This window comes from Enoplosus armatus, chromosome 18 (assembly GCF_043641665.1).
Source record: "Enoplosus armatus isolate fEnoArm2 chromosome 18, fEnoArm2.hap1, whole genome shotgun sequence".
Classification (NCBI taxonomy): Eukaryota; Metazoa; Chordata; class Actinopteri; order Centrarchiformes; family Enoplosidae; genus Enoplosus; species Enoplosus armatus.
The window spans coordinates 9,256,808-9,283,651 of record NC_092197.1 but is presented as its reverse complement, the minus strand read 5'-3'; the positions used below and the strand labels follow the sequence as shown (position 1 = coordinate 9,283,651).

At 39.8% G+C, this 26,844-nt stretch overlaps 1 protein-coding gene across 1 annotated transcript in view; it reads left to right on the top strand.

The window, feature by feature from the left end:
- Nucleotides 1-2,414: 2,414 nt before the first annotated feature.
- Nucleotides 2,415-26,844, top strand: part of rgs3a (regulator of G protein signaling 3a) — a 138,644-nt gene continuing 114,214 nt past the window's right edge. The window contains exons 1-7 of the mRNA XM_070924095.1: nucleotides 2,415-2,493; nucleotides 11,203-11,253; nucleotides 13,373-13,431; nucleotides 13,522-13,616; nucleotides 13,695-13,763; nucleotides 16,985-17,045; nucleotides 20,490-20,580. Coding sequence (XP_070780196.1) covers nucleotides 2,415-2,493; nucleotides 11,203-11,253; nucleotides 13,373-13,431; nucleotides 13,522-13,616; nucleotides 13,695-13,763; nucleotides 16,985-17,045; nucleotides 20,490-20,580 — 505 coding nt within the window. The remainder of the gene's footprint in view (nucleotides 2,494-11,202; nucleotides 11,254-13,372; nucleotides 13,432-13,521; nucleotides 13,617-13,694; nucleotides 13,764-16,984; nucleotides 17,046-20,489; nucleotides 20,581-26,844) is intronic.

Sequence of the window (26,844 nt, the reverse complement as noted above, 5' to 3'; positions counted from 1 at the left end):
CACCTGATATTGCCCCTTCCTCACACTTCTCTGCCTCGTACAAACTGTATGTCTTACCTTCCTTATCATGCCTGAACCTATTAGAGACACAGGAATATTCGCTATATATGTCTTCAGGGCTCTGTGGTTTTGACCCACAACTTGTCACTTGTGATATTGGCCACCAGGGGCTAAAACTGCTTGTGGTAGGCAAATAGTGGCCCTTGGGCCAAATCTGGCCATCCAACAAAAATGTTTTGGCCCCCTATGGAAGTTTTGTGTTTATAGTTTATATCTTTAACTTTAAATAAATCAGCTAAAGATAACATTATAAGTACAAGGCTCATGTAAATCCCAATAAATATGACCATGTAACATCTAATAATCAGTCCCCATAAGAGGAAAGAGGCGTGCAAACTGGGGCATCTGTGCCTCCTTTTGCACCAGGCTTTAAGAATCTTAATTAACACAGATTGTGTGTGGATAACTTATTAATTAAATGAAGTCTCAAGTCTTGCAGTTACAGTTACAGTTTACATTGTCTAGTATTTTTGTCAGTCCTACAAAGCGTGTGTATTTTGTGTCTCTGCGTCAGGGACTGCCATGGAAGTCCAGTTCTGTCGCCTAACGCAGACCATGCCATGCCACAGTAGCATTATCTGCCCAGTTTCCCCTGCAGGGAAGCAGAGTATGACTTTCAGAGAGCTCCTTTGTTTTCCCTTCACTGTAACTGATAAGGACCTAATGAATCAGGGGCTTTTTGTGGAGGGACAGAATGAGAGGAAAAAGGAAAATGATTATGACTTTTCAAAGTCCTGAGGAAAGGAAAAAAGGCAGGAGAAAGAGATAATTGGAGATATATTTTTTGACATACTAAAATAGTTTCTCTGAGTGCATGCTATTGTTGTGAGCATGCTGTGTGTACAATACTCGCTGATTTGAATTTGGACACTGTGTGTGGTAGGCGGTAGGCGATTCAACAACCACATTTTCTTTCATCACTGTAAAGCTTTTTGGGTGCCTTCTTGGTGGGTGAGCAGTTTGTTAATCAGGATTAGCAGCAAAGTTCATCTCTGGGTTACTGGTACACTGCCGCTGGGCAATATGTCAAAATAATGTGCTGCAGCTATTGCTGTTGTGTCACATTTCACCCAGAGGTGTGTTAAGTCAAGCTGTAAAGTAATCGGGATTATTGCCACACAACCACAACACTGGCTTAGTTCTTTCTATTCTACAGGTCACAGTCACTAATGATTTAATCTGTGCATTAAAAACATGTTTTTTTATCTTTGTTGTTTGCTCTGGAGGCAGCTGTAGGCTGTTTGTTTTTGTTCCTTGTTGGCGTAAATGAATATGTCCATTTTTTTTCACTGAATAATGAAAGTATCTTTTATGTTTAATAAAAAATATTACATGTTCATTTATACATAACAAGTTCTGACCATTAAAGTAAATGGTGAAAGACTTTATTTTCCTCTGGGAACCACCAGATCAATTCTTGGAAACTGAGCAGGCATTGTTAAGTTAACCTTGGGCTCTCACATGTTATTAATACTCCTGTCTGTGTACATTTGTGAAATGACTGCAAATCCATCTGACAGCTGCCAAGTACAGTTGTAAACAGTACAGTGAATGTAGCCCATATTGTCTTTGGTTGGCTCCAAATGTTGCCTAACCAACCAGCCCATAGAAAACCAGGAAACTGCTCTATGATAATAGAAAGCTTTTCTGTAACAATATTGTTGACCGCAAAGTCAAAGCCATCTCTTACCAGCAGGTGGCTCATTAGTAACAATAAACAACAGGCTTGTTAAACAGAATGAATCAAAATATTCAGATGAAACCTGCAAAACAGGCTTTTATGGGAATACTGTTGATGAGTTTTTTGCTGCCAAAAGTGAATGTCCTTTACAAGCTACATTTGGTCCACTTTTAGGGCAGATGATTATAAAATCCTGGCTAGAGGCTACTCCACGCTGTAGAGTGATAGTTTCAGCGATACAGTATATAGAAATAGTGAAAAGAAATTTATGGGGAATAACAAATCTATTCATGTGTTTATTGTGCAGATTGAAATGTCTATAGTATGCAGATAAAAATGTATTACTGTGATCTGACCTTGGCTGCTAGATCCAACAGGATGCTTGGAAAACAAAAGTTGAGCCCTGTAATAACCAGCCACGTTTAACAGGTCACATCCTACCATTGGCTGAAGCATGAAGTGCAACTGTGATAGATATAGTAACTTATCAGTATTTTAACATTTTTTATTGTCTTTTCTTCGTGCTGCCTCTCTTTAACTGCACACACACACACACACACACACACACACACACACACACACACACAAACAAGCATCAAGTTTCGTTTCTTCTCTTCTGTATAGTTGCTGAAACCATCTCGTCTGCAGTGGCAGCTAGCATGTTCTCTCCAAGATGACCTGTCTCAGAGTCTACCTGCGGAAGCTGGCTGCCAACTCCCCTGAGACATCGTCCTTCCTCCTCAGCACACATGGTGAGGTTAATTCCTTTTCACTTTTTTCTTTTAAGGAAAATAGAGTAGGATAGTAGTTTTAGACTGTAGTGTGTGTTAGTTTGTTAAGAGGATTTTGGCATGCATCTCTAAGAGCGTCTGTCTTAATCCATCATAGTGACAGTAAAGGAATGTGTCCATTTTATATAAAGGATTGTGTCAGATACGTCTGCCAGCACAGACACTCGATCCTGCAGCGTGTCTAACATGAGAAGCATATTACTCGCAGCAACAAGTGGGCTCGGATGTAGCAACAAGTCCTTTGGTCTGGTAATGAGCCTGCCCCTCCTTATTTGGTGACACCCTGAATAATTTATGGAGGGTGTTAGCCAGACCGGAGGAGGGTGCACCTGCACTGTTTACTGTAAGAATAAAGCCTCATCCATTATCTAGTATTTACCTGCCCACTCAAATTAATATGGATAAGGTATTACAGGGGTGCGGTTACAGTTGTGGGGGTGGCTTTTGTATTTTATGCCTGCGATTTATGTGTGGGTGTGTCAGGAGGAGGTTGTGGCTGACTTTAAAGGCCTATTCAGAGGATTCATTTCCACACAGCTTTGTAGTAAAACATCAGGTTTATTTTTGTTGTGAATTTGCAAGAAAACTGCTGATACTTCAAATGGCTTGCATTTTTGAAGCAGTGGCTCAGAGAAGGAATCTCTATATCAGCCAAGCATTGTGCTTCAACTATTATGGGCTATCAGTTTGCTTTCTCCCTCACCTCCAAAAGCCTCTTTACCAAGCTGTCCCATCTTGTTTCTGTTGATAACTTTAGCGTCAAAATGACGTGGCTTCTTGTGGAAATAGAAAACAGGGCTTTATGGAGGTACTCTTGGCTACTTGGCTACACCCAGATCTGACCCCCTTCTTCCCTCTCATGGCGACACCACAGTCATATGTCTGACCTCTGCAGTCTTCAAATGTGATATTTAGTTCTTGGAGAGATCACAAGCTTTCCTCTGTGGACCATTCTGAATGATTTGTGGCGTCTGCGTGTGGTCCATTTCAAGAAGCCTTGCTCAGCATGCCTGACATCTGGCATTCCATCCAAAACAATAAAGTTAATACTTTGATTTGTGATATGTGGTGTTCCGTTATGCATGATCTTCCCACTTGGGGAGTCACTGAGTTCGTTCTGATAGTGTGCCCTTTCAGAACTGGGTCAAACTTAGCCACGAGCTTGACTTCTTCCAGAAAGCTTCTATTGTTTGTGTGCCTGTGGTCACCCTCAGGGAAAGGTTTTTCTCTGCCAAAGAGTGAATTACAGCCACCAACCTGGTCAGGAGCTGATGTTTTCACTTCCCCATGGGCATTTGTAGCTTATCTACAGTATAGTTTCCCCTTCTACAAATAAACCTGCAGTTCATTCCATGATATATGGTATGTATATAGTGCTGTCAATTGTTTGTGTGTTTAGAGTATTTGACTGCAGTTTTTCATTATTCCCTTCACTGATAATACTCCAAAGAAATAAGTGCCATAAGTGTGGCTGTATTTGTTCAATTTGAAACAGTTTCCAAGAAAAAATTAAACACTAACACAATTTGACCCTTAAGGATCACTCATACAAAAAACATGCACCAAAAACAGATTGAAAACGTATTTTTAGCACCAAGTCATTTTTTTGTAAAATTATATTTATTCACCACAAACGTTCTCTTATAACATGTGTGGCTCCCTCTAGTGTTCACACACTCCTGGCAACGACGTGGCACACTCCTGATGATCCGTATGAGCCTCTGAACATTATCTGGAGGATGTTCTCTGCCTCTAGCATGCCTGGATAGCATGCCCCAGACATACGTGTTTGGGTTTAGGTCAGGAGACCTGGCCGGCCAGTCCATCACAGGAGATACCTTTGTCCTCAAGGAAGGTCATGGATACCAGAGCTGTGCAGGGTCGGGCATTATCTTGCATTAAGATGGAGTCATCACTAACAGCACCTGCAAACGGTCTGACAGAATAAGCTAATGAAAATAGCACAAATTGCGTTCCTTTTATAGGGGTATGTTCACACGGCCACTCCTATAGGTATTATATTGTCTTCTTATCTGTAACACAAAAAACAAACAAACCTAGCATCAAAAAAGACACCTTAACAACTTTACAGAAACTTGCACCACTGAGGCTTATAACAACTAGGACACAAATGTTTTCTTTTGCTGCCTAATAGCAAGAGAAAATGGCCCAGTTTGCTGTGAGGACATTTAAAGCGACTTGACAAGTTTTGATGTGTAACTACTGACTGGAGTGGTTTGAGCTAAGTTTCTTCTTTGTTCTGCTTTTGTGTCTTTTGCTACCTTTTGTTTGACAGTTACACTCACACCGTAGAGTTGATTACTGCACCACTGACTGTGGTTTGAGGCAATGCCTGAGTCAGCCAGAGACAGGAAGAGGCATTGAAATGCTACAGAGAGAGGAATAAGAGAAAAGACATTGGAGAATAGATAGAGGGTTAGATAGACTTAAAGATAAAGATAAACTTTAAAGCTTTAAAGGGACTTTAATTAGAGATCAACTTCATTTAAGGGATCACTGTACTTTATTCCTACTCTTCTTTCTAGTCAGTATTTATGAGGAATAATAATAATAATAATGATAATGATTGTCCAACCCAAAAATTTGAGAACCAGGTCTCAAATGAGCAATGAAGTCGAGAGAGGCTTCTATAAAATGTGGAACCCAAAACCTGTTCTCCATTCTAAGAGGAAATTTAGCTTGTTTAATGTTATTCCAATATAATGGGGGGGGTTAAAAAATGCTGAATGGCAAGTGTGCATGTTTAGTTGAGTAACAACAAACAAACAAACAAACGAATGGACACTGCAGTTTTCAAATTAAGGGTTTGTTTCTCCAAGATGGAAGTTTGTGCTTTTTAGGGTCGTTTTGTCAGTAACAGTACCTCTTGTACGTTAGATAACTTGTGTCTCTGTCTGACTTTATTTTTCTACTTGTTCCCCATTCTCATATTTACAAGTTCTCAAACTATTCTGCTTGTGTGACTAACCCTCAATTAACCCTTCAGTTACCGTATATGTAATATTTTCCAAAGGAAATTGATTGTTTCAGTATTTAGTGGGCGCCTTCTTTGTATTTATATTCCATATTTTGCATGGAGCATTTGTCTCTCTTCCCCTTCTCTGAACGGATAAGCCTGCCAATGATGGTGTGTAATTGATGGAAGTTCCTTGTCGTCATGATTAAAGTGCACAGAGCATTTCAAGATGATTAAATATTAAACACAGGCCAGGGCCTCTTAAAAATATGAAATGTGCAGTCTTCCAGAGACTGAATTCCCTCAGACCTTTCTCTTTGAAGCCATTAAATAATGCTGTACTGTTCTGTCTGTCAAGGCATATTGGCATCTGACATATAGGTGTCTCTCTCTGTGAATTCAATAGACACAATAAACTTGATCTACTCCTTCGGTTAGAGCTCTATCTCACTGGTTTTGGCAGCCAACACGAACGAAGATGAGTTTTGGTAAGTTATATAACAAGCCCCTTTAAAGAAATTCAAAACGACAGGACACCTTGTGTGGCTCTCATCAAATCTGCTCTTTGTTCTGCCTTGGATCAAATAGGATGAATTGGCGCTCGCCCCAGATGAAAACTTTGAATCCTATACACAGCAGTTTCCCAACTTTTCTAAACCCTCTCGTTCTCACAGAAAATGTTACCGAACACGGATTAACTCCAGTCTCTTTTCTTGCTCCTTTCCGCTGATAATGGCTACTTTAACTGTCACATAAAGACCAACAGTGTCCCCTGGCTTGGCCTTATTGGATGCTGGTGAGGCACAGGTTTTCAAATGTAAATGTGACAAATAAGCAGCAAAGCCTATTAAAGCAGAGAGAGAGGGAGTGGGAGGTACAGGATAACGAAGAGCCACACACACACACACACACACACACACACACACACAAATACACTGCATAACCTTCTCACCAGCTAGAGCATGGCCTTTTTTAAGGTAATTTAATTCAAGGTGTTTTTGGGTTGCATTCTGTACTTTTGAGAAAATATTTTTCATTCCATTCCTGAATTGATTGTGTCTTTGAGTGGAAAAAATGCAAGGGCACCTTAAGAAAGAAAGAAGAGGACCTGACGTGGGTGTCCTTTTCTGTAGTTATGGCCCTCGGTTGTTATCAGCATTAAATCAGGACTAAAGCCTCAGAGGTACGTGGCAGTGTGCAGTAGCATCTTCTTGAGTGACAGCATAAATGACAGGGCCACTGCGGCAAAGACAAAGTAGGACATTTCAAACATTTTGTGGTTTGACAGAATGTGGCAAAATGGATGCTGCTGTTTTTTTGTGTCCAGACACGGAAAACCAATAACAGGTCATCACAGATCACCTTGATATCTGACACATGGCTGATTTCCTTTTGCCAGTGCAAAGGGAGCCATAACATTTAGTATGTTGTCATATACCTGTGTGTATTTTTGTATCTAGTTTTGTCTGTGCTGCTCTATGTGCTTTTGTGTCTGTAAAGTCATTTTGTGGCCTGATTGAGCTGGCACATGAACAAGGACAGCTCAGCAGGGGAGAAGTCAGATAGGGAGTAACCCACTGTCAATATCAATGTTAGTGTCTGGCATCTCATTTATTTGCTCTAGGCTTTGTTTTTTATTTCTCTCTGTCTCCCTCCCTCAATCTCTTTCTCCTTATCCTACAAATTCAATATTCCTTACAGTATTTTGCCAGACTGGTGTAATAACTGGCATAACATTTGTCTTTTTTCCCCCCGCCCACATACAATTTCAGAAATTTCTAAACTAACCAAATAGAAGAGGAAATTTGCTCATGCATACAAAGAAGGAACGACATAAATATGACTCACCTGTTCAACACAGTTCACGCAGGGAAACAGCGAGAGACAAACACTGAGGAAAGGAAATGAAGCCAGTGTGACACTACTTAAAGTTGATGTTTGAGGACAATAAGATGTTCACAACAATATCAATAAAACATGAGATGTCTGTGCTGTTTTTAAGATACCTACATATAAAAAAATAGTGGTGTTTTTACTTTAGTGCTTTTACTTTAGTGCAAGTCTGCCAACTCAGACACCTTTCACAGCTTTGTCCCAAAGTGGAGACCAATTATGTTCTTAAATTGATAGTGGGGGCCGGTGACTGTGTTTTTATAGTATAAGTGGAGCAAATAATAAAAGTTACTCAAGGATTCAAGGAAAGTTATCTTTTAATTTCCATGTACATGTAAGGTGTTTGCAGCTTTGGGAATAGCTGGGTCTTTACAGCACTATGGCTCTATGTTAAATGCAAACACTAGAAAATTGGGTCTCTTTGTCCTTTGTAGTGAGAGGAATAAATATTTTCTTTCTTGCTTTTTAATTTTTCCTGTCTAGTTATCTTCAGTCTTTCAATATAACTTGTTCTGCCTCTCCAAACGGCTGAATACTTATATTGTTGACGGGACTCGTTATTTTTTTACTGCTGCTATAAAAAGTCTCATTCTAGACCTTTTATTATGCCGCATTATTTTAATTATAGACTCTCTCTCTGTAAAGGTTGTAAGGTTGGCATCTCCCTAACACTGAAGGCTTGTTTCCCCTTGACTTTCCTTCACCTGAACAAACCTGGCATTTTAAATTCACCCCTGCCCTAAATTCTGCCATGCACACCAGCTCTGTGGCATCTCAGAGGACGGCATCTCTTCGTTCAGAGGAGACAAAAGCAGTGAATGATGATGGATGCGGATTTGTACATTTGCTTAAGATCTTCAATGTAGCAGCATATCCAAGTCAATTTTATTTACATAGCCCAAAATCACAAATCACAAATTTGCGTCTAAGGGCAGGATTTGTTGAACTCTAGGAACATTTAATACATTTTGAAGTTCTTGTGGCAGCTGAACTTTACTCCTTGATGGAAATGTCTCTGAAGAGTAGATTGGGTGGATTAGTAGTCACGCATAAATCCTAGTCATTTATTCAGCGGTGGAGCATTTCAGAGCAAGAGTTTCTGTAATTTCAGCAACAGGAAACAGTCACTGAAGGTATTTCTTTGAGTTATTAGCTGCGGCTCGTGTTGCGAAATTAGTTTTTTTCCTTTGGGGTGGAGGCTAGAGTATTTATGTGTACACAAAGTGCAAACGCTTCATATTGGTTTGATCAGACATGTCACCTATGAATTACGTTGCACTAATTTGTATTAGCTAAAACTTTTTGGAGGAATAATGGTTGCCGGTTTATGTTCACTGGCACTGTTTTGTTCCAATGTGGGAAGTAGTGTAACGTTGATATAATGCAGCAGGGTTGTGGTAGATGATGTGGTCCTCTAAGCTGAAATTTTGTACAGACATTCATGGTCCCCAAGGTGATGCCTGTAGGGATAACCCTACATCGCCACCAGCCTCAGCCTCAGCTGTACTTTGTGTTTAGTTCTAATTAGCAGACGTTAACATGCTAATAGATTTATCTAAGATAGTGAACATAGTAAACATCAAGCATGCTAGCATCCTCACTGTTAGCATGCTGATGTTAGCATTTAGCTCAAAGAAAGAGCTTATTTAAGAAGACCCTTGTCTTGTTAAATAAGACTTTACTCTAAAATCGTAAAAGACAAAATATTTGTACATGAGCATTTGTAGGAGACGGGGTTAGTTTGATGGACACAGTAGCCATATATCCATACCGTAGCTGTGCTGGGGTGTATTAGTGTGTTCATGTGTCGTGGGTGTGTTTTCATTTGTGCATGTATTGACCCACAGTGCTGTCTCGTCTGCCATGCCCTATTAATTCACTCCTACTCCACAATGTCAGTGTTCCACTCTTACAGGCCATCTGCTTTCTAAAAAGACAGCTCTTCTCTCTTTCGTGCCCCCTCGTTCTTCTCTCCTTCCATCTATCTTCCATCGTTAACATCTCAAATGACTGATATTTACCCTGTGGTAATTATGTTTTTCTTTCTTTATGTGAGCTGATGTTACAAATGTATTCTATCTATTGGAGCAATGTGTTGTGTTTTATGTTCCATGGCATCACCTGCAGTGTTTTAAGAATGAAGGTTAAGTCCATTATAGGATCATTACAACTCGCTCCTGCTGCCTGTTTACTACAAACATGAATACCTTTTACCCATTTAAACAACATTGTAAGCATGTTGCGTCCGCTTAAACAAGATTCATTTCCCAACAGCGCAGGACAAGAAGCAGGATTGTTGTTGTCGGTGTTCAGATTTAGTGATGTTTTTCTTTCGATCGGAATTGGTATTTGTGAAAATGAACAGCTATTTCCAAAATGCTCAACCAGAAAGGGCAATAACACTAATCTATACACCTCATCAAGGTGTTTAATTAAATGGATCACAAGTGACCAGATCTGCTTTTATCGACCTTCTACACAAAATACACGACACTGCATGTTAGAATTGTATGTTATTTTCCTACAGCCTTGGACTTACTGTAGCCAGTATTCATATGTGTTTTGTTTTCTCAGTCTGCATTTACCATTATTCTTTTACTTTGTTTTATTCTTGCAGATTGTGTTTGGTATTTTTGAAACTGCCTCATAACTACCTTCAGGTTCAGACGTACCAGGAAGATATTTCAAACAGCGTTTCCACTTTGTTCTTCTACTGCGGCCAGAAGCACAAAACCATGCCAAGTTCAGTGTGGGAACGACAAACATCCCTTGTACCCAAGCTCTGAAGTGCCAGCAGCGTTATCACACAACGAGGCTCCCACATTTTAGCTTTAGACTCTTATGAGCAGGATTAATTTAGAATAGCACAAAGCCAATGTTAGCTGTGGCCATGTCAACATGGCTAACAAGTCTCCTAGAGCTGTTAGAAGCACTCAGGAGACTCACAGGAGAGGAGGGAAAGAGAGAAACTGGCAGAGTGTGAGTGAGGGAGAGGAAAAAGTGACAGATGATAGACAAAGACACACACGCACACACATACATGCTCCTTAACTCCCAAAACAAGTAAAGTATGTTAAACCAAAAATAAATAGTTCAATTTATGGTGATTTACTCTTTGGTCATGACACAGTGTTACAGTTTGAACAGATTTCTGCTGTACACACACACACACACACACACACACACACACACACACACACACACACACACAAAGGCTACTGGACCCCAGAGGCTGTTTGACCTTTTTGGGTTTGGATGTGGGGTGTACTTTCAAAACTGTTGCTCGTGCAAGTTCTCTAATGTTGTCAAGTTCAATTTCATGTAAGGATCCACAGGTATTTTATTGTTTTGATTTTTGAAAGGGAAATGAAATGTGGTCGTGATAATCTGAAAACTGATTTTACATTAATGCCAAAACTATTCCGTTAAAGCAATTGTTTGATATTTTGGGAAATATGATTATATGATTATTTGTTTTCTTGTTGAGAGCTGGATAATGAGATTGATGCCACTCTATCAAATATGAAGCTACAGCCAGGCGGTTAGCTTAGCTTAGCATAAAGACTGGAGGCAGGGGCAGCACATAATCCCCATAAAACCAGTCTTTGTGCTAAGCTAAGCTAATTGTCCTGGCTGTAGCTTCACATTTAGCAGACCGATATGAGAGTGGTATCGAATACACTTATTTGAGAAAGCAAAGAAATGTATTCCCAAAATGTTGAATCATTCTTTAATGTAAACCATTACGTTGAACAATGATACCTGTCACCCTATCATAACCTTCCTTCTCTTGTTTTCAGGTCAGCTGAAGCTGTCAATCACCCAAGAGCATGAAGTACTTGTTGTTAGTGGTGAGTCCTATTAAAGGCAGTTCACACAGACAGTGCTGTGGAGTAACACTTCGTACCCTGTTCATTTTAATGACAGCACTATACATTGTGTGCCTGCTTGAGGCTGGTGAAATATTGATAAAATAATGTGTAAAATATTGAAAAATGTTATGGCTAGCCAACGTTATTGGTCTTGCAAATATGATTTGCAACAAATTAAGTAAAATATTGAATGGCACAGTGCCTGTCACCTGTCAAACCACAACAGGCGACCATTTATGAGAAAAGGCGTAGGTAGGTGGGAAGGTAGCTGGGTCCATTAATTCAACAAAAGTGGTTGTTTATTTTGGTCTCTCAGCAACCAAAGCCATGCACCCTCCTACTTTTGTTTGCGATTCTCCATCTCCCCTCTCAGCGTCTTTTGTGCCCCTGTCATTTCTCTGAGCAAATGGCCATTTACTCATCAGATGCCAAACTAGATGTTTTTCTCACTATTTGTTCTTGTCCACTCTTGTCTCTTGCATGACACATTTGATGAAATATCAAAATATGTAATTTTCCCACTCCAATTTACATACATGAGGGGAACAGAATATTAAAAACACCTTGTTTGATCACACATCTCTAACAACAAAAGTGTGGTAAATACACTGGGAAGTAGAACATTTATTTCAGGGCCAGTGGCTGCTGTTATGTATAAATCATTATGTAAAACCAACCACCAATCAAGTCAAAGTACACTGGAAGCTTTGTGTATTGCATGTAGTTTCTATCATTTTACATTTGTCATCAGGTGTTACTGAAGAAGAGTCTGAGGTCATTAGGATTGGCAATCAGCCAAAGTCAAAACTCTGCTGATTGGCTCATTGGCTCTCATTGTGTGCAGATGCCCTGAATTATGACTTAACTTGACAGACTCGCATAATATAACTTGCAAAACTATTTGCAAAACATCACGCACACACAAAGCATAAAAATGCAGCGTTTGTTTCCAAAACAATTTGGGAGAACTTCTCACCACAAAGATTCACAGTCTTTCTTATTTCTCACAGAATCACAGACTGTATTGTGACTATACTATAACACAGAGCCCAGTCTATTTTTTCCAGTTTATAATTTACAGCCTCATCTGTTCTCTATACTTTCAGTCATCTCACACAATGACCCCAATGGTTCTTTGTAATATTATTAGTAATATAAATAAAAAGTAAATGTTGAAACTATAATTCTGTGTCAATATATATCGTTATTATATATGATAGCTGCAGTTAGCAGTTGAGTTTGAGCCATAAAGGAACTACATATAATTAAACAAGATGAGAAGGTGGCTGTAATGATTTTATCTGTATAAAGCTGACATTTTGGTCTTGTATCTTGTCTTGTAATACCCTGATAAAGGTCTGGAGACCAAAACGTTGGACTTGATATAGCCTCCTGTCTCGATGTTCATGTGGGTTTGAGCCCCATGTGGAAGCTTGTAAAGCCCTGAATGTATTCTTATTTTCCCGAAGCAAACACTAGTCGGATGGAATCCCAGTCGATGCTGTGCTCTGGCAGAGGATAAAGTACTCACAGTAAAATGGCCTTGCTGGCAATGATGAAGGCAGAAAAAAGGGCATCAAATGTTGACTTACTCAGACAACTTGAGCAGCTGTTTCTTTAAAGTTTGCAGATTTCCCCTTTGGGTTATTAGTCATTGGAAATACTTAATGGCTCCTTGCAATAATTTTCACAGCTTGTTATTTCAGCAGTCAGACATCCTCTTATTCTTCCTCCACATACAAGAAACAAAACTATGGGTGAGTTAATGGGAAGCAGACAAGCTGTATTAAACATTGCAGCCCATTCTATTCTTGCCCAGTGCATATGCCAAATATGCTTCTACATTTTATACTCGCTGGACTCGTAACACATGCACACATGGTCTACGTGAGCAAACTTGATTGATTAGTAGCCACAGTGTGTTCATTGAGAAATATTGTACACAGGATCTGCGCCACACTAAGCTTTACGGTGGAGCACAGCATTTGTGGTTCCAGTGTTTTTCTTTATTGGTGCTGCACCTGAAAATGAGATGTGCATATATATAATGAATGTGACTACAAAGTTATAATTTATTCAGCTCTGTATGTGTTTGCAGTTTTGGAGGCTAGGGGCATGGTGGAAGAGTGCCAGGGGTCATGTGACTCTTATGTTAAGGTATGTACCACTGTACAGAATGATACAAAAAAAAAGCTCTTCTGAGACAATGGTGGAGACTATATTGTCTATACTTGCTATCCTCCGCAGGTTGGCATGTTTCCAGACAGTGATCCTAGAGACAGACAGAAGACTCAGATGGTTCCTCACTGTAGGAGCCCCATCTTCTTACAAACCTTTTACTTGTAAGATTTTTAATGTAATATATACTGACTAACTTAGATTTGAGACCAGTTGACTTATTTTCTTCCCTTTATTTTCAGTGTTGTCAGTGAGGGGGACCTTCATAAGAGACTACTCTTCACAATGTGGAACTCTGACTCCACAACAAGGTACCTGTTGGGAATGTTGGGAATGTTGGTGATGTTGGTGATGTTGGTGAGGATGATGATAATAGTGATCACGTAGAAAATAGTTTTGTGAGGTTTCTTTTTCACTTAAACTCCTATATAAAATGTTTGTTTTAAAAAGCCGTAACACGCTAGCGAGCGCACTACATGCACACAGGAACAAAGCCTCCCACTAAGGTAGTAAAATAACATTTTATAATTGATGCTCCTGGGTCCTTGGGTGTGTTTGTCTATGTGTGTGTGTTTCTTTGTATGGCTGTTTCTGAATCTGGCAGAGCGAATGTGTTGCTCTCGTCTTCCTGCCTCGCCAGACTTAAGCTGAAACAGGGTCATTGCTGGGGATGGAAGACATATGGTTGAGTGAGTCACAAATTTCTTATGCTATGTTGTGTTGAGAGGACAGATGAAAAGAGTTGCCAGTAATACTGAAGAACGCTACTTTTAACATGTTTAAGGCTCTTTGCCCTGAACATAAAACACTATTTTCTTCAAATGATTCTTGCTGTTTTCAATTGAATGAAAACAAAATACAACATACATACACACGCATGTATTTAAAAGTGTATACAGATGTACTGTATATAGGGACAGGCTTTCATGAGTGGTTGAGTTGAGATCATGGAATGATTATAAAGATAAAGACCTTTTTGGGACAGTTTCTGGGACACAGATTAAGAGCGATTTACTCATCTTTGGTAAGCAATTAAGCCTCATTCACACCAAATGTCCACTGGTATTAATTGGGAAAAGCCAGTAAGAACAAATGTTTCCAATGGTAATACACATTTGATAAGGCAATATTCTTCTATGTCTGCCAGATACAATATGTATACCTGTTTGTTTGAATATTAGTTTGGTCCCTTTATTATGCTGATAGGATTCCAAGTGTAGCTTGCCCAAGAATTTGATTTATTGAAAGCCGTGGGCACTCTACCCGTCTTCTGACTAAAAGAATAAATTAACTACAAGATGAAAGACGTACATGCTCTCATTTTCTTTGTGCAGAATGCATCAGAACTAAGGTTATAGTGCATATAGTTGTATTTAGCAGGCTTTTTAAAACACTTTAACCACGGATTCTCCAGATGCTCCGTCAAGCACTAGCAGTCTGTCACCTCTGATGAACAGCAGTGATCTGACCAACCCCATCCTCAGCTTTGTTGTGGAGTTGCTCGAGGAAAAGACCTTGAGATCACAACCTTTCATAGCATTCAAAGCAATAATCACATTGTTGCACATGAAAAGACTGGCTTGGACCCTGTGCTGAATAGGGAATTATGTATCCCTGTCTCATTTGTAAACTCAGAATCTGCCACAATTGGAAAAACAAGAAAAACAATGTGTGCATCTTTGACCTTCTAGGAACTCTATTACAATTAAAATAACCCCACATGTCAGCTATGAGATGGAACTGCCAAGTCTGTAACAAACACTGATTTAATGGCTAGGTGGAGACCAGGTACTGCTCACATTTTGTCTTATAAACAACATTTTAATGTATTGCGGTTGCTGAAGTTCAAAACACTAGGCTGCACAAAGTTGCCACAAAGTACAAGGTGTTTTCAGGCGATATACATGCCTACATAAACCGTAGAAGCAGCTCATGAATCATCAATGTCTAAAAAAAAAAGAGGAAAAAAATCCTAATGCAGCAACACGGACAAGCATCCTTGTTGGCTTTCTCATCTGTAAACATGGTCAATTGCGGTTGTTGGAACGCACGACCAACATGGGAGCACCACAAGCAGTAATTCTAGTAAATCTTTACCCCTGTGTTCCTCAGAAGCAATTTTAAATGAAGTACAGCCTGAAATGTCATGAAAATGTGCTTATTCAACTCTCCCTTCTGCCGTGCTGCTGTCAAGAAGTTGTGGGCAGCAGTTCGTCTTCCGCAAATCCTCTTAAACAACACAGAACATTGGCCAAGGTGCTGCTGGAGCCAAACCCAGCTGATTTGCACATGAACGTGAGCAGTCCTGTAATGTATGGCCACACTGGCAAAGCTGCCTTGTGTGGACTTCTGCTAGCCTCATATAGTTTGGTTTACTATATACAGTATTGTTTGTCACAAAGAATCTTTTGGATAAGCTGTTGCCATTATGCACTATTTATTTTGTTGTTTTATTTCTTTTATACAGATAGTTTCACAATTAAACATAAAATAACTAAAACATAAAAATGATGAAGGATGAAATCCTGTGGGAGACGGGATGCTTCTTCAGCTTTTAGTGAAACGTTTAAACAACTATTGGATGGGTTGCCATTGAATTTGGTAGAGATATTTATGGTGCCCAGAGGATGAATCCTACTGACTTTGGTGATCCCCTGGTTTGTGGTTTTGAGAGACATGTCTCAACAACAATTGGATAGAAATGTGGTATGCGCTTTCATGTCTCTCTCAGGACAAATTGTAATCATTTGGTGATCCCTTAACTTTTCATTTAGTGCCATCATCAGGTCAAAATTTGTGGGTCTGGATTCGCTGGAGGTTCTCGTAGAATGGGCTATTATAAACTCAACATTGTCTTGACGACATTCTGTCAGTGCAGCTCACCTTTTTTGTTTCGGTCACTGGCTCATTCTACTGAGTGGAGCCAAGAAACATTTCAGGTGTTCATTTGTGCTGACGGCCAGTTTGCCCTCAAAACAGCATCAGCAGCTGCATTAGTCGTGTCCAGCTGGGAGGTTGTCGAGAACTGTTTTTCTCATATATGCATAATTAAACATCCCCACCCCCTCTGCTACCACCACAACCACACACAAACTCCCATAACTCTGATGATATATTAGTCCAATGTCAGTGTATTGACATATTCATGAAAATATTTCCCCAGTATCACATTTTTACTGCTTTAAACTTTTTATTATTGTTTTGTTTATCTTCATTATGGTTTACTATGCCTCTTTACAACACAGATTTCGCCCAAGGGATCAACCTTGTCTTATCTTTTTTTGTAATAAATTAGTCTGTACAGTAACGTGAGACAAGATGAAAAATCACTATACAATTTTAAACAACATCACAGTGATTACTTTTTATTTGTAGTTGTAGCTGTTGGATTTAACGCTTTTGGAAGATAACAAACACATTTCAGATGTCAGACCTGAGTTAGATGACACGTCAGCTTTATTAATTGGTTTTTATCCTACTTATTTATTCTCTCTGTCTCTCTGTCTGTCTCTCTCTGTCTCTGTATCAACAGGATGAGCGTGCTGCTGGGTTGCATGAGCTTTGGCGTGTGCTCCCTTATGGACCCGGACAAGGTTAGTTTAAACACAGAGATTACAAATATAAAGGCATTCTGTAAACAGCGTCCTTAGCTCCCTTTTCAACTTTAACTCTTTCTGTGTGTCTGTGTTTGTGTCCATCCATTAGACCATGAATCTAAGTTCAGTGCGAATGAATTCTGGTGACCTCGATAGTTGAGAGGAAACACTTTGGGGTTACCAGTGTTACAGCACAGCAATGTTGCCTCCAGATACTGGAGTAAAACACAGTTTGAGTCAGTCTCTCTACTGAAATGTCATGGGTCATACACACAAGCACACTTGCATTCCTTATTTACTGTAAGTCTCACTGAATGTCATGTCTTTCCTTTATAGTTTATTTTCATATTACAATGTAAGTGCAGTGTTTGCTGATCAGATTGAGACTTTTGTAAAAGACTATTACATACTGTGAATCTTTACCCAAATTAAAGTGAATCTTTTCATAAAGGCACTGTAACATATGGCCAAAATATGAACAAGTACTGCATCTTAATAGAAATCTTGGGAGACTTTTAATATCACTGGTACTGCAATGACAACAAGACCCGCTTTGTTGTTTTCTGTCACAAGACAACAAAGCCCAAAGCCGATTCCTTTTGTCAGCCTGTGTTTGAGCTGTCAAAAACACAGCACATCCTGTTCTCATCACACATACTGAACAATTCCTAACTGTTGCTTAGGCTTCTGTGCTTTTCTAGATGGTGTGATCACTGAACACAGATACTAAAACAAGTATGGCTACATTCAGACCAAACCAGGTGTCGCGGCGATTAGCGCCGGATTGTGTGGTGGTGTGGGTGCTGTGAGTCCGACGTTCGACTCTCTTTTAGTTCAGTTTTTGGTCTCCTGAAGGAAATATCTGTCTCTTCAGCTGCTAAATGCTCCCCTATGTTCACCAGCATGTTGGCCACCCGCATTGAGTGTAACGGATACCACCAAAACAAGTACAAAACCCATCTAGGACCATGGCAATCAGCACTAAACAGATGTGTCATTAGTTTTGCAAGTATTTAGTCATGAACCAAAGTATTGAATGGACAAATTAAAATGTACCTGATGGTGGCGCTAGATTATATTATTATAATCTAGATTATATTATTATAAACTGTTCCAGGTAATAGCAGATAAATGTGAGTCCAAGAGTTCAGCTTTGCTCTTTGGCTGCGTTAGAATAGGTTCTCCTCCACTGTACAGTATATCCTCATCATAGCTATTTCCCTTCACTGTTTAATTATTCAACTCTAATTTATCCAACTGTCTTTCCTCTGCCTTTGCAGACGTGCATATTTTCTTCCCGTGGTGAACCACATATTCACATTAAAAAAAGAGCATCCACGTTAACGCAGTAACCACTGCAAATATTTGCTATGTAATGCCTCAGCACTTTATAATTTAAGTATGTTATTACATCATTTAGCCTGCATTTGCGTGTATTTTAAGGCCACATAAGGTCATTAGGTACTTACTGTCAAACTAACCAGCTTCTGTCATGGATTTAGAGAAAGCAGGAAACCTGTATGCACATTATGGTTACCGCACAGTTGAGAAAACCTCTCAGAGAAATTGCAAAAAAACTTTCATCCAGTGGTCTGTTTCTGTACTTATTGGATCAGTTGTTGCACTCATCTGCCCTTTACCAATAAAGTATTCTGCTGAAATGAACCCTACAATTAGGGCTCTTTGTGAAGTAGAAATATGAGTGTCCTGGTGATGCAGTGGTTTAAGACACATGACATTCTGGGCTTCAAATCACTGCAGAAAAAAAGAACCCAACTCCAGTAGAAGTACAGTAAAAACCTTCTCTCTTGTCCTCTTTTTTTGACTATGAGACCTGTAAATACAAAAAATATGTGTTAGAAATAGAAATCATCAGTATTTTCCTTTAATTTTTACAATTTAAACCAAGCTTTGAGATGTCTGAACTTGCTAAGTTTGAATGACGCGAAAAGAGTTCTTTGCATTAATTAAAAAGGCCTTGAATTAGTTGCCATTTTTATTATATTATTATTAGTATTGTGTTTTTTTAGGCTGACTTACAAGTTGACATAAAACTGAGGAAAACAAGCATGAACACAGCTGTAAATTTACAAAACCCTGTGTTCTCTCTTAAACTCACTCCAGTAAATCTTTTTTATAGTTTCAATTAACATCCACATCAGTGGGGAAAACAAACAACGGAATATTTTAGTCAGGCTTATGGCTTCCTTCCTCTAACATTTATCCCAATGAATATTTAATTGGCTTAATATGCTAATGAGGGAGATTTAGCTTTGAGTCACACGGAGTTATATCTCTTCACCCCCCCACCACATCCGCTGTTCTCTTCTGTTGTTTTTTTTTCATTCTGCCCTTCCTTTAAACCCATCCCTTTCTGTTTCCCTCTGCTGTGCTCTTGTTTTATTTCAGAAACAGTTGGAGCTCATGAGTGCTAGCTGTTATTTTTGTTACCTGCCTCGCTTGCCTGTCACATCTTGTCATTTGTTTGCACCCTTTTGCCACTTCCTGCTTTCTCTTTTCATCTCTCTCATCTGTCTCCCTCCTGACTAACAGCTCTCCACTCTTTGCCCCACTCTTTCTCCCTTTGTCACATGTGCAGGGTAATATTGAATGATGGTGTAAATCCCTCCCTGACTTCCAGGACATATGCCCTCCCCTCCCCCATCCTCTATACAAGTCCCCCCGCCCGTCCTCCCCCCTTGTCCCACAGCCTGCAGAAATCTGTCCACTCAGATAAGATGCTTTTAAAACGGAGATTATTGTCACTGTCCATGGCATCACATTATTTAGTACAAAAGAGGAGGCTGGCAGTGTGTGTGTATGCGTGTGTGTGTGTGCGCGCTGTAATAAATGTGTGACACAAAGTGAAATGATGGCAGAGCTTACAACAGTGTTGGTATGTCCTTGTTTGCAAGAGTGTGTCCACATTATCAGGATTACAAATCAGACCCCCCCTGCCACAGCCTGCATGACTTTATGTAACACACGTACAGTAGTTGTAAACACATAACACACATGTGCACAGGCACACACACACACACACACACACACACACACACACACACACACACACACCATCTGGCTCACAGTGCAGAAGTGCAGAAGTGGGGGCATCAGCTGCTGGAATAAGCTAAAGCATTGTGAGTGGTGAGTGTACGTGTGTGTGTGTGTGTGTGTGTGTGTGTGTGTGTGTGTGTGTGTGTGTGTGTGTGTTCAGTGTTTGCAGCCCTGGAGGAACAGGCAAATTGAGTCTGTGCATGTGTGTGTGTGTGTGTGTTTCTGTACAACATGTTTATGCCCTCACATAGAGAATTCATTTTAAATTTAGTTCTCATTAGATTGAATCCCCAAGCTTGAAGTCGTGCATACATGTCCATGCGCTTGACACACACACACATACGCATATACAGTCTCTTCACACTCTTTGTGTGTGTGCTGTAGGAGGTTCAAGGATGGTACTACCTACTTGGGGAAGAGCTGGGGAGGAAGAAGCATCTTAAAGTGCCCACACAACACAACTGCCACTCCACTGGTAAGTTAACTTAATTAGTAAGTAATAAGTTAACTAAGTAACTGACATGTGTCCGTCTTAGTGAACATTGAAATGTGTGAAGTATCGAAAGTTGGCATCGAATGCTTGGTCAGATTATTAGGCCTGCTTGCTTATTCTTTGATCAGATATTTCCTCATTTAAATCAGGAAACCTTTCTATCTATAAGTAATATTTATTTGAGGCAAAGTTCTGTATTTAACACTGATGCACGTTGGCATATTTTATGTAAGTGTCTATATTCCCCAAACAAAGGTATCAAACAATGTATTGTTTTGATGCCAGTAGAGAAACTCTGATGTCATATTGGCACTGATTTCACAGATTTATTCAAATGATATCCAGCTCTACTGAAGTTAGGTAGACGTGGGAAAACAGTATGAACACAAAAGTTACAAATAAAATACAACAGCGTACAAAATACTTTAATCAAAATTGCATAAAAAGGACACATAGATAATAATAGTAATCTAATGGCCAATCAGCAGTGTGTGAGGGTCAAACAAATCTTGGATAAATATGACAACTATAAGTACGCAACTCATTTTAAGTACTTTAAGTACATGCTATGTACATATTCTCACATGTTTGTGTGTGCCAGGCTCTAAGTCTTTATCAGTCTTTGGGTCGGGAGGTGGGGCGACGGGGGAAGCGGGGGATTAAGAGAGGGAAAGAGAGAGGGATTGGGAGAGCGAATGAAGGAAAGACAGAAAGAGTGGGAGGGAGGGAGGGGTCTGGACGAAACCCTGACGCGTCACAGTTGCCAGAGAGAGAAAGAGAGAGAGAGACGGAGCTCTCCCATACCGTTCGCTGCTGGAGTGGATCTCCCCTCACACACAGACACACACCCACCCAACTCACGCACACACACACACACACACCCACCCACACACCCACACACTCTCAGACACATTAGTTTGGAAATCTATTTTTCTCTTGTCCACCTTCGAGTGCTGCTTCTCTTCTTACTTATGTTTGCACTCACTCGTAGTTTCACGTTGGTGGTGGCGGTGTGTGTGTGTTGGAGTTATGCTCCTCTGTGCCAGCCATAAGGGCAGCCTAGGCTAGGTGAGTACTAATGTTTGTGTTATCATACTTGACTGTACTCACTGCACACGAGGATATTTTGGAAGTTGTATGTTGCATTGCAAAGCAGCAAAGTGGTTTGTTTTCTTTAGAGGATGCTGTTTGAATGTTTTCTCTTGACTCCTTTTTGGTCTGTTGCATTCCCTCCCTTTGCTTCTTCACTGTTTCACCTTTCTTTTTTTCCCTCTTATTGCTCGTTTTTTTCTCCCTTATTTCTCTCGTGTGTGCTTTTATTCTCGCTGACATGACTTTTAATCTATCTTTGTTACTCTGTGCGTGTGCTGCTAATCTGCCATTTCTCATCTAATTTTCTCATGCTGAGCTAAATTGGTCACAATTGCTTTCCATGGAAAACCCTTGAAGGAGATTAGCTTACCCATTTAGTGGTTAACTTGCAGTATGACTCCATCTTTTTTGTACACACTTATGCACAAATCTTTCACATCACGCACACAGTGACATGCACATACCCCTACATACAATTTTTTTCACCCTCCCCATTCTCAGTACCATTGACTCTCCTTTGCTTATTCACATTGTTCCATTCTGGGTTATGAGAATGACGATGATATCTTAAGACGTTAGCTAACCCATCCCAATTTACACTGCTTGGCTGAACTAGGCTAATCTGCCTCATACAACTTTAAAATTAGTTTTATGCTTCTGTGGATGGAACTGGGACAGGGGTATCAGATTGGACTCAAGACTCAGCCAGCAGGAAACCATTACAAGGCTCGCTTGAGGGGATCCTGACTTATACTCAAGGGTTACATCGGCAAGTAGTTCTTTTAGCTGTGAGCTGATAGGCTGAATGGTGTTTAACTATAGCACAAATTTAGTAATTGTCGTCACAGTTGCTGAGACAGCGCAATAAAGGATGGTTTAAGTCCATTAATTTCACATTATTTTTTAAGTCCATTAATTTTAAGTCCATTGATTTCATGGTTTAAAAAAAAGGAAAAACAGCATGTTTGGCTTTATTAATGGATGTAGAATACTTCTATGTTTCCCAGTGGCAATACTGGCCCACTACTGTCTCACTTGATCCATGTGTGTGTGTGTTTGTGTTTGTGTGTGAGTGGGGGGTGCATACTCATTCATGCACTTGTGTGTTGCCAGCTGGCAGAATGTAGGCCATGGAGGCACTGCTGCACCATGACATGCACTAACATGGGAATGACCAAAATCCCAATCATTACAATATCACTCTGTGTGAGTCCATCCTCTCTCTCTCTCTCCCTGTATGTATTTCTGTCCCTTTGTATCTTGTGTGTCTCGTGTCTCTCTGATTATTCATGTATTTGTGAATATCCTTGAGCCTTTTCCCTGTATTTTTATTTTTATTCTCTCTCCGTTTTCTGAGACATCACTGTCTTATTCTTATTCACTCTGGCTTGCCTGGGTCCAGACCTTTGAATCCGCCCACTGCACTGAGTTGGCTGATTCTGGTCTGGCATCATGACATGAAACAGCGGTTTCTCGGTTGAAAAAGCGATTATCGAATGAGCACCGCGGGGGGAACTAACGTTTAGCCAATCAGCACCACGGTGGGACTGATGCCGTTGTCAAGCTGTTAGTCGGAACCAAGGAGTAGTCAAAACAATGGCGACCGCTATAGACAAGATAGACCCTTCTGTAGATGCTGTACTACATCGGAAGTAAAAGTACCAGTTACTTCCGAGCAGCACTCTGCTTTGGAGGCATTTATTCAAAGAGATGTTTTTTTACGTAGATGGCATGTCTTCTCAATATTGCCCGACATCGTAGTTTGCTTTTACTTCGCTCCACTCCTCCCCAGCAAAACCAGTATGTTGGCATGGCGATGCATCAGTGTCGACTTAAAGTGAAGTTAGATTCAGGCGGATACGTTGGTCTCTTGTGATTGGTTAGGGAAAATCGAGTGTGTAACGAGTTGACAATTCTGTCTGATATCAGGCAACACTATATTTGTCATTGTATGTACTCCAGCGCTGTGGCACAATGCAAAAAGGCTTCTACTGAATGAATAATTTGATGTAACACTAGCTGCCAGCTTATAGAAGTCTATGATTTGCAATATATACGGTATATCATTAAGGGAAATCCTGCATTACATAAGGGAGTAGGGGCATACTGGGAGCTTGGCAGGCTCACCGTGTTCTTGTAATGCTTTGGATTCAAAGCTAATTTATAATCTTTGCTGCTTGTCATCATTTCTCTCCTCTGACTCTCTTTAACTACTCTCGAGCAATGGTGCCAGTTTTAGATCTAACATCCTTTACTGTATTTTTCTAAGTGTTCTGACACAAATGAATAGTTCTTTTTCAAAAATATCCATTCCGAAACTGTACTTTTAAAGTGATTTAAAGGAGTGTATATCTTATTTTGGGGAAAGAAACTTTTTATAGGTTTCATGGCAAACTCGTAGTAATATTTCTGCTCTTATTGGGTGCTCAGGAGGAGCTGCCCAGTAAGATAGGATAGTTGTAGTTGGTTATGTGTGTCTGTTGGTTGGTTTGTTTGTGTATTGTGTTTTTGTGCAGCGCTTAGGGGAATTATGGTATGCACTGTTCATGCAGAACCTCAGAGCCCTGGGTGAAGGAGGTGCAGCCTGTACTCTTTCACCAGGCAGCACAGTAGAATTTGCACAATGCTGAGACTGCTAAATCCAATGAAATGAACCCAAAAATCAGCACCAATAACATGTTGTAGTCAGTATACATATAATATGAAGATTTTATTTGTCCTAAATACAAGCAGAAATGCACTGTTTATCAAATTCATCATGAGAATACATTCCCCAAGGGTTAAATTTAAGCAAGTAAATGGTTAAGAATGAGGTTTAGGATTAGGTAGTTAAACGTGATGTGGTAGGGAAGTGAAACCAATTTGGTTTTGTTATCCTCACATTTGTTCAAGATTAAATGAGATAAACAACAGCTAAAACTTAAAACATCAATCACAGTCAAAAATCATCTTGTTAATTGAATCAGTGGAGTTAAAAACAACAACAGTTAGTTCACACTTACTTTCCAACAAGCAGCTACAGGACCAGTTTATAGTCACCCTTTATGTAATTATTTTGCAATGAGAAAATGTACATACAAAGGGCATATACTACCTGTATATTTGCATCGCAAGACAGGATTTCCTTTTCATGTAATTTTTGACAAACCAGGCTGAAGTTACAACTGTTGGAATAACTTGTTTGGCCAGAAGCTCTGTGCAGCAGTTGTCCAGCTATTGTTGACCTCAAAGACAATGAATGTCAACAGCTAAATGGCTATAATTCTTTAATGCCGTATCCACTTTGAAAGAAAAGTCTAACTTTACAAGCAAACATCGTCTGTTGAAACAAGTCTTTTACTGGTCTGCTAGATTAATCCATGTTAATGTGCACAGACTCTCACCAGAGGTGCACGATTTGGATCAGTGTGTCTGACTAATCTCTCATTCAGAGACCTGTGCCAGTTCAGAGCCAGGACAGTCCCAGGCCAAAAAGCCCTGGGGGCAGAATTATGTTGGACTGGGAAGCTAGCAGCATATCTGCACATGATGTAGCATCATCCTGACCTGATGGGTGGCTTGGGACATTCAGTATTTAGAAAGACAACAATTTGAATGCACAAATAGACCAGACTGAATGCAAGACATCTACAGACCCATTTATTTATTGTATTTTGGCCATATTGACACATTTACAAGAAAATAAATATTATACTCTACATTGTTACAAGCTTCTCATACTCTACAATTGTGGCTCAGACAGACTTTCCTCTTGCAAGGTTCAGACTCTCCATGCTTCCATAACAAAACCTATCCACTGAGCGTTGACAGCTAATTACACTGTAGGGCTACAATAAAAGGCTGCCATCTTAACTTTGCTTAACACGAGTTGAGAGACTGAAATAGAAAGGCTGTGCATGAGTGGCAGCCAAACAACATTTCGGAGATAAGGAGTGACAGGGCAATTAGTGTTGATTTTCAGGACCCGTTTTGGCATTATGCAGCGGTAGAAACCTCTTTTAAGCAACAGTTAAATCTAATTTGCAGTGTACTCAGACACTATTCTGTAGGCTTGTATTTCATATTCATGGCCTGTTACACACATGTGGTCCATGTTTAGACTATTAAAATAGTGAGAGAGGAAAATAAAGCTCATAATAAATGATTGTTTGTGTTACTGTGAAGCTTTTTCAAATTGCCTCAAATGCTTAAAGCAGCAAAAGCAACCTGTTTGGAGAAACAGTGCTTAGTCTTATAATTAATTAATTACTTATCAGTGGAGATTTAAAAAGCACTTAGCATTAATGTCTCTTTATTAGTTTAGGCGGTCATTGGTTTGGTGGGATATTTTTTGGAACATTAGGCATGAAGATTAAGTAATTGCTCATCTGTGCATGTTTGTGCACAAGCATATGTGTATTTTTCCTGTCATTGCATCTATTACTGATTTTTTTAAAAAAAAGCAAGTGTTTGAGAAACTCCCTTAGCTTTGCTGTCTTGGCTTCCGTTTTGTGTCAATGCAGACAACTGACCCACAGTGACATGTACGTGTGTGTGTTTTTGACCGTGGCTAATTCATTTCCCTCCAACAAGCTTACGATGTGGGTCAGGTGGTCCGTATATGCATGAAAGCAAAAATAGCAGAACACCCATTGGGCTCATGCTTAAAAAGTGTGTCATCTGCATCGTACACACACGTGTTTCGCTTTTCATAATAGATGAATATAGTCCAGACGTACTGTACACACACGCACACACACATAAACACTGCCAGGCTTTTCCAGATGGCAAGCTGTGCCTTTAAATCAGCCGATTATAATGTACACTATGTGATTAATTATATGGAAGGGGTTGGACATGGAGGAGTGAGGGGGTGGTTGAGACAATGTGCTGGTGAGTATGTGTCTGACATGCCATGCATCAGATGCTTGACCCCGGGCTTATGTCCACTTGACCTGAAGTGAAGCATTTAACCCAATAACTCACATTCTGAGCTCTGCGCTACTGGGTGGCACTTTCTACAACTTTGAAACGATCATCTATTTAATTTGACATCTTCTGTCATAAAACAAATATAAATAATAATAGATAAAAAAAATATATGATCAAATATTTTGAATGCACTGTCATAAACAACAGTCTGTAAATAAAAAACACTAAAGCATGTCTGACTAC